Source organism: Siphateles boraxobius, unplaced genomic scaffold, assembly GCF_051911475.1.
Source record: "Siphateles boraxobius isolate OS27281-9 unplaced genomic scaffold, OSU_SipBor_1 19, whole genome shotgun sequence".
NCBI classification, from domain to species: domain Eukaryota; kingdom Metazoa; phylum Chordata; class Actinopteri; order Cypriniformes; family Leuciscidae; genus Siphateles; species Siphateles boraxobius.
The window spans coordinates 32536958-32552789 of record NW_027508799.1 but is presented as its reverse complement, the minus strand read 5'-3'; the positions used below and the strand labels follow the sequence as shown (position 1 = coordinate 32552789).

Below are 15832 nucleotides of genomic sequence, written 5' to 3'. Positions count from 1 at the left end.
AGCTGTCACTTAATGACACAACTGTCTTAATAATTTCTGGTATGTAAAATCTTTGAAGTGACTCCAGCACAGAATTGTGACGGAAGTCGATCAACAGTGACGTAAAGGTCGCATGAATTCCGATATGCTGTTGCACTGCTAAACATCTGACTTGTATCAGATTAAGGACCACATATTGAAGTGGCCCAAACCATAATCGAAAAGATCAGATTCCATGTGGTTCGTGCTGTTCACACTGTCATGAGAAAAACAGTCTGAGAAAAATAAAATAAAAATGTCCTGCAGTCTGACCATGGCCTATATGTGTACACATGAAAGTATAGCTAAGCTTTAGGCTGCTTGCTTGGCTGATGAAGTAACGGGGTATAAAGCGAGGTTAGTGTGGATGTGAAACCCCACACAGATCCTGCCAGCTGCGTTCACTGCCAAACCCCACATTAGACTTCTGAAGCCTGCGGTGGATGACAAGATCATTAGATACTGCTTACAAGTGTACCGCACGCGCAGTAGACCAACAAAGACCCTATTATAGTGCGTTTGGAGGTTGTTTTCATTGTCTGATCCCATAATGCTTTGGTCCTGATCATTTCTGCTGGCTTTGCAGTGATTATAGCCCTCCAGACGAGTTAAAGCCTCATTAGGACGCTAAAACAAAGCAAGAGTAAAAGCGGGAGACAGGCCCCTTTGAGACGCTATCCAGAAGGGACAAGCTGTCCCGCGCTGATGTCTTTTCACATTCGGCAGAGCTGGCTTCTGCCTTTAGCGATACTTTGACTGGGGATTTTTCAGTTCTGTGCTGATCTGTTATTCTAGCAGTTGCACATCACAGCCTCGCTGTGAATATACGAGTGCAGTAACTAGCATAATTGAGTAATATTGAGTGTTTATGTTTGTGGTTGAGTGACGGCACACAGGGTCTGTTATGATGTGTGCTTTCTGAATAATTGTGTGGACATTAAGGTGATGTGTTGACAGACGGGACGGGAGTGCTGTTGTGTGGGCTGAACGCAGCTGCTATAAGGTCTGACTCACTCATTTGACGGCTTTTATTGACATTAAATATTACACGCTGATGACCGGCCAAGATACTGGAAGAGTGTTTTGCTTTGTTGTGCCTCGCATTATCGTGACAACAGTGGTGGAGAGAAACTCACTAAAAGTGCAGTGCTATTTATGTCAATTTGAATGCTGCTGTTCCACAGACAAGCACTAAATCTGAGACAATACTGTAAATAAATGTGACTTCCCAAAAAGTTGCGCCTCTCCCTCATATTAAGCTTTGGGAAATGCTTTTTAAAAGGCCATCCAAATGAACCGATTCACAAGAATGAGTCTATTCCTTTGGGGGGTTCATGTATCAATTAAAAATGATTGTTACCCCCATGGCATTTTTTTTGTAATAATATAGAAAATAAATCATATTTGTGAAAAAAATCACTAATTGTTTTTTGCCAAATGAATACTGTTCTGATTCCAAATCAATTATATATATATATATATATGTATGTATGTATGTGTGTGTTATTTTTATACAAACCTATAACATCATACTTAAATTAATCAGAAATTATATATCAAAGATTTTTTTTAATAACATCATTAAAATATTCCATATTTATAATTTTTATATAACTTCTATTATATCCCAAATAGCTACAGTTTCTCTAACACTGCTTGGCAAAGCTTTCACAGGCTTTCATAGAAATATGTGACTCCTTCCCTTCACTGTGTCCTTGACAACACAGCATTTTTAAGACTCAACAAATAAAAACAGGGACAACAGGACATTGAATAACAGTATAAAGACCAAGAGCTCACAGCCTACCGATAGTTGCTAATGGATGTCAGCGCCATTCAAGCTAAACAAGAGCTGACCTCGTAAATATAGTGGCGTTGTTTGAAACTGCACTCACTTCTCCGTCTCTCTCTCTTTCTCTTCCCAGTTCATTGCATTCGCCTCCTTGTTCTTCATTCTGGTTTCCATCACAACCTTCTGCCTGGAGACCCACGAGGCCTTCAACACGATCATCAACAAGACGGACGTGTCTCGCAACGACAGTCTGCAGTACGAGATCGAGACGGATCCGGCGCTCACCTACGTGGAGGGAGTTTGCGTTCTCTGGTTCACCTTCGAGTTCCTGGTGCGCGTGACGTTCAGTCCGGATAAGCTCGAGTTCGTCAAGAGCGTCCTCAACATCATAGACTTCGTGGCCATTTTACCGTTTTACTTGGAGGTCGGATTGAGCGGACTTTCCTCCAAAGCGGCCAAAGATGTTTTGGGCTTCTTGCGGGTGGTGCGTTTCGTGCGGATCTTGCGGATCTTCAAGTTGACGCGCCACTTCGTGGGCCTTCGCGTACTGGGACACACTCTCCGCGCAAGCACCAACGAGTTCCTGCTCCTCATCATCTTCCTGGCGTTGGGCGTGCTCATCTTCGCCACCATGATCTACTACGCCGAGCGGATCGGAGCCAGTCCGAACGACCCTACGGCCAGCCACCACACTATGTTCAAGAACATCCCCATCGGCTTTTGGTGGGCTGTGGTCACTATGACCACTTTAGGTTATGGAGACATGTACCCTCAGACATGGTCTGGCATGGTTGTGGGCGCGCTGTGTGCCCTCGCCGGTGTGCTTACGATAGCCATGCCAGTGCCCGTCATCGTCAATAACTTTGGCATGTACTACTCGCTAGCCATGGCTAAACAGAAGCTCCCCAAGAAGAGAAAGAAACACATCCCTCAGGTTGTGCAGACCGGCTCGCCGTCTTACTGCAAAACGGATCTGAGTACGGCATGCAACAGCACGCAGGGAGAGCTGTGCCTCGGGCAGAGCAGAGGACTAGAGCGCCACCGCTCAGGTGAGAGCTTCTTCAACACATGCTGTCGTTTTTTGTCTTGTAGTATGAATATGTTAGTCTTATTGTTATCTATAAGCTATTGTGCTCCAAAAAAATGACGAAATTCGCATTTAGACGATGTAAGCATTCAAAACTCACAGTCTCTCACTTCCGCTGATATGGATCATTGATTTTGATGACATCACTCCGCATTTTAGCTTAGGGATGTGCGGTATAGCTAAAACATTTTTTATAACCTTTTTTTTTTAAAGACAAGTAGAAAAGTTTTTTTATTTATTTATTCACATTATTAAGGCAAACAATAAATTATATTAGTTTTAGCTGTCAAAAACTAGATAAAATGTAAATAAAAATGATATCTTCTTTATGTCTTATAGTCAGATAAAGTGTTAAAGAAACTCTTGAACTTCAATAAAATGTTACAAAATGTGTAAAAGTTTTGTAAGTGTAAACGTAAAACAATCAAGGCAAACTTTGAGGTAGACCAGTAGTATAGAGGTATAACGGTTAACAAAAATAACGGTTCGGTTCAATACGAAAAAGAAAGAAATGGCAGAGAACTTTCCTTGTTTTTTTTATTTTGTATTATTTATTAAAATGTATTTTTTTTTATAAGTGTGATTTTTCCTACATCTTGAAACTTTTAGTTTTATAAATGGGGTAATCTTTGAAGGATGAACAAATAATGTTTTGGTCATCACATTAAAAGTAGCGTTCAATTTCTCATCAGATTTTCTGTCCAATCAAATGCTCTCTAGAATCTGAAGCTCCGCCCCCCACATTATAAATAGTCGCTGAAGCTGCGGCTGAATCAGTCACTTGTTCACACATTTACTATTATATGCACGGTGAATGGCAAATAGTGCACTATATAGGTTATAGGGAACGATTCAGACAGTGTAAATATGCTTTCCATTGGGGCGAATGAAGTCTGGTTTCAAGTTAGTGTCACGCAAACCGCCACAGTGATATGGAGGAGATTAGGAGGAGAAACGGTACGATATTCAGAGGAAACTGCGGCTTTACCGAGCTCAACGAGAACAGAGTTTTCAAATGTGGATCCGCAATGAAACCGCAGGGGGTTTGTAAGTTGATGAAAAGCTAATACGCTGAAAAAAAAAATCATTTTCATTCCGAAAATGGAACACATAGTCCACACATAGTGTAGACGCTCATGTGGTCGAACGTACTCTCGGCATACTGACATAATGCGTTAACATTATAGGAGGAGCTCTAGCCAGACCAAGTTTGGTTTGAAGATGAAAAACGTACCAAGCACACCAATGCTCTCTCACCATTCCTGATTTCTAACACACATAGTGTCGATAGTCTCTGGTTGCATTCATATGTAAATTGCGCAAGCTTATTTTGTCCATTAGATTGAAAGATCTGAAAAAGCCCATACATTTACCCTCCTCTCGAAGACAACAGGATAGCAGTGGATGAAAGTGGACAAAAGAAATGGATTAAAACACCAGGTGTAAACGAGAATGTCTCCCTCGTCTCCTTGTGATACGATCGACCAGAACGCATTTTAATACCAGGTCAATACCAGGCCATAATAACCAAATGGCATGAAACATCAATGACATCATAGTTTTTGAATTGAAAACAAGTGGGAAGGAGGGTTTGAGCGATATGAGGAAGTTTTCATTTTCGCTGAACTATACTTTAAAGTAAGACTCAGTAACTGCACTCTCAGAAAAAAAAGATGTCACTGGGACAGTACCCTTCTTATATGTACCATTTAGGTACTAATATGTACACTTTTGGTACCAATATGTACCTTTGAGGGACCAATATACACTCTTTAGGTACAAAGGTGTACCTTTTGAAAAGGTACAGCCACAGTGACAGCTTTTGTACCATTTTTCTGAGAGTGGAACACTGTGCTTTCTATTCCACTGCGGAGTCAGGTGTGTTTTTCTCCTGGAGAGTTAAAGCTGATGGCGTTTGAGATACAGTTTTCCTTGCAGAGCGGAGCATAAGAGAGGGAGCAGATCTAGCGCTGTTGCCACGGAGATGCATTCAGGAGCCTGAAGATGGGCTGGATTTTACTGCGATATTTCAGTCTGAATATGTAGAGATGAAACTGCAGTTTGATGCTGGTCAGATTTTAGGATGCTGTGCATGTTGGTCATTTACATGTGATGTGCTTTTACTGTTCAATGGTTTTCACTGGATTTAACAGTGGGAAAAGTCGAGCCTTAAATTAGCTGTGCAACTGTTTTTGAGCAAATAACACATATGTAGTAGAAACGCATCTGATCTGGATCAGGTGAACCCAAAATCGGTTTAATTTTAAAGGGTTTCCAGTATATAGATACTATACATTACTCACCTGTTTTCATAGGTGTTTTTTCTGATCAGTGTTGTTATTATTTACTAAAAATAAAAAATAAAACTAATAAAATTGAGTTTGCGTTAATTAAAATAACAAAAAATTAATAATAAAAAATAAAAAATAAAATAATTCTGAAATAAATAGTAGATGAATAATTAAAGCAAAAAATGCTGCTTTGGCAGCTAGCTGAAATAAAATAAGTTTACGGTGAAGTAGTAAACTGATAAAAGCTAAAACTGAAATAGAAATAAAAAGAAATGAAAAAATGACAAACGAAATTACTAATACTTAAACTGAAATTAAGACGAAAACTGACAATATAAAGCAATTTCAATAAATTGATAAATGCTGCAATAATATGTATACAAATAATATTAAAATGTCTTAAGAAATATGAAATGGCAGGAAAATTTATATTTCAATGCTATTGAGTTCTTCATGAGCAAAAAAAAAAAACAAAGTTTCTAGAGGGAAAGCATTGAAATACATTATATCCTCCCACCTCATATTTTTCCCACCATCATGTCCCTTTAGAGGCTCTGTAGTTCATGATCGACTCAGAAGTGCAAAAATGCACGTTAAATCCATATTTTATTTATGGTAAATGGACTGATATGAACCGATGGATATTACATATTAGTTAGTCAGTGATGCATCATACAAATGACAAAAAGGTCTTGAAAGTTATTGAAAATGAACCTTGTTATGAGATAATACATTTAAAAAGATCCAGTTATTTTCCAAATCCTAGTAATGCATCTTCTGCTGATTTTATTACGAGTAAATTATATTTTGTCTCCTCTCTCACAGATGTCTGTCTGCATTGTTACATTTTCATTAAGGCATTATTTTGGATATTTTTAAAGCCGTTTTTCTTTAACAATATAGGCAATTTCAGGTTTTACTATCCTTATTTGGGACATTTGATGCCCACAATGTAGGTAAACCCTGAGCCACACACAGCTTCTGATGACTCATTCGTTCGACCCAATTTCGGTCCTATTTTCGTCTTGTGCCTGACCTCTCACCTCTGTCTCTAGTTGTTCCGTGTCCCAAATAAGCAGATGTTGTTTTTCACGGTTCGTGCTCTTCATTTCCCACCAGTGTTGTCTGCGGACTGCAGCGCAGGAAGTGACATCACCATGTCTCCAGAGGAGCGGATACCCATGCGTACCCATCACTCCAGCATGCGTGAACAGGACCGTCACACTGAAGGCACGTGCTTCCTATTGGCCGCCAGCGACTACACCTGCACAGCAGATACAGCTATTCGAAAAACAGGTATATTCTGCTGTCCAATCAAAGCCTTCCATTCTTCATATTAGCATATATGTCCAAACAAATGCCCATCACATTTCCTAAACTCTAAACCCATTTCATCCCTTATATCTGTCAATCCATTGTCATAAACATTGACTGGATGGAAATGAAGGACTTTAACTGTTCAGAAGGTTTATATTGTATAGTTTTGCCGTGCTCAATATGAGTCTGTTTTCCTTGCTCTCCTCCTTTTTTAAAGAGGTCCTATAATGCTTTTTTTACGTTCAACTCTCATTTGTCTGTAATGTTGCTGTTTAATCCTGAAAAATGGAGTTATTCTCTATATCAGTGTTAGTGTTTCTGAACTCCCTGAAACGCATCCATTGTAGTCTTAAGGTTTTCGTCCAGAAACAAACACGATATTTCTCATTTAAATAATTTATACGCAGAATAAAGGGGCGGGGCCTGGTTGAGCTAGTTAGTAGTGTGTTGAAACTCTTGGTTATGGTAAAGTGTATTTCCCAAACACACTCGAAGGGCTTGACCAATCACAACACACTGATCCAGCTGACCAATCAGAGCACAGTGTGCTTTTCAGAAGGAGGGGCTTCTTAGAGACAGAAACTAAACCGAGCGTTACTGACAGACTGGGAATAGAGGTACTGCAATAATGGAGAATATGTGAAAAACTTTGTTTTTAACATTCAAGCATGAAAACCTGTTATAGTAAAGCCCAAAAGATCATAATATAGGTCCTCTTTAAAAGTCTATTTATTTTGCTGTCCGACCTATGCATAATTATTTGGCTGGCTAAATTGTTTTTTGTTTGCATTGCTTTTGCATTTTGCATTAATCCTTTGCATGAAGACCCTATAACAAGGCAGATGTTGAGTTGGCATGCAAGACCACATGGCTGTACTGTTTGACATACACAAATGCTAGGCTAATAACCCTGCTGGGAGGTTAAATGTGAACCAGCTCAAGGGCAAAGGCACCCGGTGGGGCCGAGTTTGTAAGGTCAAACTCTTGTCCCAGGCTGGCGTCCCCTCAACACTTCCAGTGCTAAAGGGCAGTAGAAGGTCAGCACCAGCTAAACAGACTTATCGAGCCTGTTTACATGCACATTCTTACACCAGTTTTACTAAATAAGCCGACAGTACATGTGCTCATGTAAACACGTTAACCCGTTTTCCTTTATCAGAGTAAAGTCATAAACGGCTTAAACATAAACCGATCAACACAACTAGATTTTTTCCCCGACCCCGATTTCTCCCAGCATGTAAACGCATTAACCTGCGTTCTGTCGGCTTATTGAAGTGTGTGATGTGTGACAGGAAAGCAACCTTACTGCGAATTTACTGCAAATCTGAATGCAGACAGAGCAAGCGTTTCGCTGAGGAGACATATTGCAAACTCTGACTCTTTGTTTTGACCCCAGAAATTGTAAAATGTGTTCTCATCTCGTGCAGAAGTCAAAATGCAGCATCTGTAAATGCATGAGAGGATAATATATGAGTCTGTAAGTTTCCCGCTGACATTCTTCGGTTTTTAATGCTTCACTTAACAATACAACAAACATAAGATGTGAAATACTCAAGTCAGATTTTGACAGTTTACTTGCATTGCCAGGTTATTGGTTTGCATGTAAACCAAGACAACAGGTTATTTCATTAAGCGGAGTTATCAGCATATTGGTTTGCATGTAAACAGGCAAAAAGACATTGTTGCTTTATGGCTGTGCATGATAAGTCACTCTACAATCTATAATATAGTACAGAGCCAATGTTTATATTATTGTTTTATTTTATTGAATATTTTATCTTGGTCATCAGGACAAGAGCTCTGAATAACTGTCTTCCATTTCTAATGTACAATCACAATCAGATATACATGATACTTTATGTACAAACCAATATCAATTACTTGCATTGATCATCGTTTCATGATGTGTAAACAACAATCTAGAATTACGTATATGGTCAGGAGTGTTACTGTACACTGCTCTATATACGAAACTGCTGATCATTGATGAAACTCTGTTTGTGAATGGCAGAAATAAGATGCAGTTTGTATATTTGCTTTTTGGCAACTTTTGTATTGTTTTAGTTGGCATTTCCATCCAGACTGGAATTTTTTCATCCTCATCTTCCTCCTCCTCATCATCATCATCATCATCATAATTAAACTGTGTTTTAGTCCTTTGAGAAAATCGTTTTCATAGTAATTTGTTTAGGAAATTATAATGCCCTATTTATGTATTGATAATTTAGCTCGATTTTGGTTTCTCACAATTTGTTTTCTCACAATTACTGAGCACATGATTGCACACAAAACATGTTCAGTGATCAAAATGAAAAACGAACACGAGCCAAAAGCTCGTTCTAGACATTTCAGTGTTTCAGTAAATGTGATGTGGTCTTATTTGTGTGCACATATCTCACGCCTGTTTGTGACCGTGTCCTACGAAACACTTTTGTATTTGTTTTGTGTGTCTTTGTGCTCTTAATGTTGCATTCTCTCATGTCTGAAGGCTTTGAGAAATCCCGAAGCTTAAACAACATAGCCGGCACTCTCCGTCTCTCTCCAGTGACCTCGCCCTGTCCGATTCACCGCTCCCGTTCCCCTATCCTGTCCATCTTCTGAGGCCACGCCTACTCACACATGCACTGCAGAGACTCCGCCCACTTTACATTATACTCTCCCTCTGTGAATATAATGGTTATTATGTATAGAACTGTGTATAGAGTGATATGAGAAAGTTAAAAAAAAAAAATTTTTAGGGTGAATCTCACAAAATCATAAAAAATAAATATATATATTGCTTAATTAAAAAACATGAAGCCTATTTTAAGACTTTTTTTGCATTGTGACATTTCATTTAAACTTGAATCATTTAATCATGATTTTTTTTTGTAATTCCTATTATTCTTAGTGATTATTCTGACTAGATTATCATTCTTGTATAATAGTATAAAAAAATGTTGTTAACCTAAATTAGTAAGTTATTAAATTACATACATTTCTAGCATGATGCATAATTATTTCCGAATTAAATTTTAAATATATATTGTTTAACAGTAATGAGAATTATTAAATTTTTGCATGCATAATTGCATCATAATTTAAAAATAAAACATTTAAATATGTATATTGTATTAGTCAGGATCAATTTTTTTCTTCATAAAATACTACAATGATGCATAATTACTTCACATTTTAAAATATAAATATGTATATTGTATTACAGTAGCTAATGAGAATTATCTTTTTTATATAAATTACTACCATGATGTATAATTACTTTACAATTTAAATTTTAAATATATATATATATATATATATATATATATATATATATATATATATATATATATATATAATATGACAATTAATATATTTTTGGGATAAAATTTAAATGAAAAAATAAATTGTCCTAAAAATGTCACAATGGAAAAAATCTTAAACTGGCTTAATTTGCTTTCGTGAGCTTCACACATTTGATTTGATCTTCTTGCAACTTGCAAAATATTAATTCAGGGAGAGAGCGGGAAACTAACTTCAGATCTATTTAACACTGATGCTTCCAAAAGCAAGATATAATTAGAAAAGCACGACCTCACTGTCGGTTTGGATTTAATTGTCTGTTTGTCTGTATAAATGTTCATGTTTGGAGCTACCAGTGTGTTGTTGGTGTGTGCATGGACCGCTCTGTCTGGAGACGTGTGTGTGTGTGTGTGTGTGTGTTGTTGATCTGATTGAAGAGAATCCGTGAACCGTCTCATGCATGTCTCCACCCTCTCTTGGCACGTACTGAACCGGCATCATTACACTGGTTGTACACACAGATAACTGCTCAGAGCTTGTGTTCACGGGGTTCAGCCGAACAGAGGGGAACGTTCTGTCTTAAAAGAGAGGGAACGGCCCAGACGAGACTCACAGGTAACAGACGCGCTCGTGCTGTGTGATGATGATGTCACTGGGGAGAGAGAATGACTCTAATTGGCCTAACTTGTTCAAAGCGCAGACAGATGTTGATACAATTTAAAGAAAGCATTCAAAGTCAACATGAAATGCTGTTTTAACTACTGCAATTGATTGGATGGTGAAAAATGGGCGTTACCCAACTAAGGGTTGAACAAATAAAACATTTCAGAGGCGGAGCAAATACACTTCCCGTCAAATGTTTGGGGTGTGTATGATTTGTAATGTTTTTGAAAGCCCACTGAAGGGGCATTTATTTGATCCAAAATACAGGAAAAATTGTGACATTATTATTATGATGTAAAATATCTGTTTTCTATGTGAATATATTGTAAGATCAAAGCTGAATTTTCAGCATCATTACTCCAGTCTTCAGTGTCACATGGTCCTTCAGAAATCATGTTAAAATGAAGATTTGCTGCTCAAGATATATATGAACCATTATTAATTAATTGATGATATTTGAACATATCTGCATATCAACATGATTTCTGAAGGATCATGTGATACTGAAGACTAGAGTAATGATGCAGAAAATTCAGCTTCGATCACAGGAATAAATTACAGTTTAAAATATATTTACATAGAAAACAGCTATTTTAGATCGTAATAATATTTCACGATTTTGACTGTATTTTTGATTAAACAAATGCAGCCTTGGTGAGCATAAGAGGCTTCTTTCAAAAACATCTAAAAAATCTTACTGACCCTAAACTTTTGAGCGGTAGTGTATGTTTTTATTAAAACGTGCTCTCGTGTTTTTTTTTGCACGGGAACATGTTTCTGATTCCATGTTGACTTTAGTTCGCTCTCTTGATGTAAACTGTAAATGCATCAATAAGTCATGTATTTCTATTCATGTTTGCAGACACATTCGTAGTCATATGTAATTTAATACATGGTGTGATATAAAATATTTCATCATTCATTTTTAACTACAAACAAACAACTCACGTCACCCGAGTCATTCATCTGCGTCCTTTATACTCTGTGATACATTATGTATTTTAAGCCAATGCTAATTATGCTGGATTTTAATCGAGAGATAATTCAGAGATTTATCCTGAGCATCATGTGAGTAAATCTAGAAGGGAAGGTTGCTAAGCAACTGGCATACGGAGATTTTCTGTCACGCATCCTCAGCATAAACTTCATTTGCCACTTTGTGTCACACCCTGCACAGTATGTTACCTGAAATGTTTTCACAAGCAATAAAGAGGACTGCAAGTGTACACCTGAAATGCCGTTTGCTCACTCTGCACGGCCTGGATGTTTGATTGTAAATCACTGAAAAGCTGTAATATTTATATATGATCATAAATGCAATAAGAGATGTACTCAGAGATTAATTATGATGTTATGTTGATGTTAGGGTGAAAGAAATGTGAGGTCACATTTAATCCCAAAATCAAAAGAAATTATATTTTGCATAATGAATATAAAACCTGCATTTATTTTTGCATTGCACAGTTTTGTTATTTTAGTGCGTCAAGTTAAGGCGAGACACGGCAGGCAAAAACATCGTTTTTTTTTCACTGGTCAATTTTGAGATTTTGGGATATTTGTCTTCATAACATGTCTTCTTTCAGACTTGTGGTGAAAAAAAGTCCAAAATACACATTTAGGTCTTTATTTTACTACACTTTGTCTGTTTGCATCTGTAGATTTATCATAAATTCGTCAAAAGTTGTCGTTATAAATCATCCCGCTGCTCCGTGATCGCTGTCTGCACCCTGTCATCACACACACCGTTAGAAAGCTCTCTCTCTCCTGTACAATACTGCAAGATCCAAATTTGGTCATTTCCTTTTTATCAGCAACCAATCGTGAAAGTAAAAGGGGGGATTTTACTCTAAATGCGCAATCTCATTGGCTGATGCTAAATCTTTAAAGCCTGTTTTCTCAAAATGACTTTTCTCTCTCACTCAATGTCCGAAATCTACACTTCATTAGCACCTATGTATAGCCTATACACCAAACTTTCCAGTCTTGTACCTAGTTATAATATGAAGACATTTACAGAGGGATTTGTAAATATACAGGTCCTTCTCAAAAAATTAGCATATTGTGATAAAGTTCATTATTTTCCATAATGTAATAATAAAAATTAAACTTTCATATAGTTTAGATTCATTGCACACCAACCGAAATATTTCAGGTCTTTTATTGTTTTAATACTGATGATTTTGGCATACAGCTCATGAAAACCCAAAATTCCTGTCTCAAAAAATTAGCATATCATGAAAAGGGTCTCTAAACGAGATATTAACCTAATCATCTGAATCAACTAATTAACTCTAAACACCTGCAAAAGATTCCTGAGACTTTTAAAAACTCCCAGCCTGTTTCATTACTCAAAACCGCAATCATGGGTAAGACTGCCGACCTGACTGCTGTCCAGAAGTCCATCATTGACACCCTCAAGCAAGAGGGAAAGACACAGAAAGAAATTTCTGAACAAATAGGCTGTTCCCAGAGTGCTGTATCAAGGCACCTCAGTGGGAAGTCTGTGGGAAGGAAAAAGTGTGGCAAAAAAAACGCTGCACAACGAGAAGAGGTGACCGGACCCTGAGGAAGTTTGTGGAGAAGGACCGATTCCAGACCTTGGGCGACCTGCGGAAGCAGTGGACTGAGTCAGGAGTAGAAACATCCAGAGCCACCGTGCACAGGCGTGTGCAGGAAATGGGCTACAGGTGCCGCATTCCCCAGGTCAAGCCACTTTTGAACCAGAAACAGCGGCAGAAGCGCCTGACCTGGGCTACAGAGGAGCAGCACTGGACTGTTGCTCAGTGGTCCAAAGTACTTTTTTCGGATGAAAGCAAATTTTGCATGTCATTCGGAAATCAAGGTGCCAGAGTCTAGAGGAAGACTGGGGAGAAGGAAATGCCAAAATGCCTGAAGTCCAGTGTCCAGTACCCACAGTCAGTGATGGTCTGGGGTGCCATGTCAGCTGCTGGTGTTGGTCCACTGTGTTTTATCAAGGGCAGGGTCAATGCAGCTAGCTATCAGGAGATTTTGGAGCACTTCATGCTTCCATCTGCTGAAAAGCTTTATGGAGATGAAGATTTCATTTTTCAGCACGACCTGGCATCTGCTCACAGTGCCAAAACCACTGGTAAATGGTTTACTGACCATGGTATTACTGTGCTCAATTGGCCTGCCAACTCTCCTGACCTGAACCCCATAGAGAATGTGTGGGATATTGTGAAGAGAAAGTTCAGAGACGCAAGACCCAACACTCTGGATGAGCTTAAGGCCGCTATCGAAGCATCCTGGGCCTCCATAACACCTCAGCAGTGCCACAGGCTGATTGCCTCCATGCCACGCCGCATTGAAGCAGTCATTTCTGCAAAAGGATTCCCGACCAAGTATTGACTATTGAGTGCATAACTGAACATAATTATTTGAAGTTTGACTTTTTTTTGTATTAAAAACACTTATTTTATTGGTCGGATGAAATATGCTAATTTTTTGAGACAGGAATTTTGGGTTTTCATGAGCTGTATGCCAAAATCATCAGTATTAAAACAATAAAAGACCTGAAATATTTCAGTTGGTGTGCAATGAATCTAAAATATATGAAAGTTTAATTTTTATCATTACATTATGGAAAATAATGAACTTTATCACAATATGCTAATTTTTTGAGAAGGACCTGTATTATTCCTAGCCTGATTTATATAAAAATAATTTTTTTAAGGCTATTGACAATATATTCTGATTTACAGGATAACAAAAGTAGATATCCATAAATCCCTCTGTAATTTTTTCCCCATCTAATATATGAACACAATGAAAAAATAATTTTGGACCTGGCTTTGTCCAATACTCAGATTTCGTTTTTTTAAATATATGCAAAATAGTGCATATTTAATTACACAATGCCTCATTTGCATATTTAAACATTAAATTACAGAAAACTTGTAATACATTTTTTTCTCATCTTAATGTAGGTAATCAACTGGCAAAGTTTCATGGTGATATCTGCTAGTTAAAAAAAAAGACCCTATTCACATGTAGTGTCTCGCCTTAAACTTATTTTATTTCAGCTAATTGCCAAGTCAACATTTCTCATTTTCATTTAGTTTAAGTTTTACACTTTATTTTATTTCAGTTCAAGTTTATTATATTTCAATTAACAGTTTTAGTTTATGAATTCAGGACGAAAGAATAGTGTCAAAATACAGTATCACAATGCAAATCTTAACGGTCCTAAAATTTTATAATTTCCCTTTTTATTCATGCAAAATATAATTTCTTATTTTTTATTTTAGGGTGAAATTTGACCCAGATATTTTTTGACATTCTTTATGAGATTCACTTGTTCAAAGATGCAATATATTTGGTCTATAAATGTTTCTTTGTTTTTTTTAAAGAAGAAGAAATTGCACATATTTCTGCGCATTACTGATGCAACGGATGTTGTTGCGTTCGCAGCTACTGTATCACCTCTGGCTGACGTACAGTTTATATCGGCCAGAGACGGGGAAGGCGGGGCCAGCAGAGACTCAGATGGATTTGATGAATTGGATTGGACAGTCTGGAATAGAATAAGCCTGTGATTGGACGGTTCTGAAAGCGGACGCTCTGTGAACGGACATCTTGATCGATCGGACTCCTCATGACCGTTGGAAATTCCCGTTTATTCTGTGTGGAAACAGACTAAAGCCAGCTGGCACAAAAAAAAAAAAGTCACGAAATGGATAGTGAAACGTTTCCTGCTTAAAACAAGTCGGCTCTCCATTTAAATGTCGCATCTGTATAAAGGACACACATCCACCGTGGCTTCCCTTCTGTGTCAGGTAGCAAATCCAACACCCCCTCGAATCCCTTTCCAAGGCCTCTGTCGTTGCAATAAGTGTATTATGATGTGTAGAGGCACAAGTGTTTAAAAATGAAGTATTGGTGTATCGACTATACTAAACTACAGAGTAGAGAGAGAGTAAACATGATCCGTTTAATAAATGTGACCTCCAGTCATTTATGCTTTTATCTGCTCTAGTATCTCTGGTGGATTCATTGTTGTCTCTGTGTGTGTGTGTGTGAGAGAGAGATGTTCATCTCAAATGGGACACTTGAAGACCTCATGAAAGCAGTTTTCTTTCTTTCGTTTTTAAAATAACCAATATATCTTAGTTTACATGCCATTGGTCAATCATGCCCAGTTAAGATGCATATCAAGCTAAAATGTTTTATTTTTATGTATACATCTTCTAAAAGTTGTTTTTTGTCAGCTTTTAAGAGTGCACTAGCATATATGAAGCCACAAAACTCTCCATTTGAATGTCACGGGGTCTTTAAATGTGTGTGTTGATTAATCGCAGTTCTCTTTCCCGTCCACGTTTCCTGGAAAATTTGCCCAGTGCTACAATCAGATGTGATGTGCAA

General features: G+C 37.7%; 1 protein-coding gene across 5 annotated transcripts in view; it reads left to right on the top strand.

Moving 5' to 3' along the window:
- kcnc2 (potassium voltage-gated channel, Shaw-related subfamily, member 2) overlaps positions 1 to 15436 on the top strand; it is a 53604-nt gene extending 38168 nt beyond the window's left edge. Inside the window, exons 2-5 of one of the 5 annotated variants that reach the window (XM_077235037.1) lie at positions 1944 to 2859; positions 6308 to 6484; positions 10309 to 10402; positions 14882 to 15436. In XM_077235037.1, coding sequence (XP_077091152.1) covers positions 1944 to 2859; positions 6308 to 6484; positions 10309 to 10370 — 1155 coding nt within the window. In that variant the 3' untranslated portion in view covers positions 10371 to 10402; positions 14882 to 15436. Of the gene's footprint in view, positions 1 to 1943; positions 2860 to 6307; positions 6485 to 8659; positions 8757 to 8993; positions 9274 to 10308; positions 10403 to 14820 lie in introns of those variants that run through there. The other 4 variants (XM_077235035.1, XM_077235038.1, XM_077235036.1 and 1 more) reach the window with 4 other exon arrangements.
- The last annotated feature ends 396 nt before the right edge of the window (positions 15437 to 15832 follow it).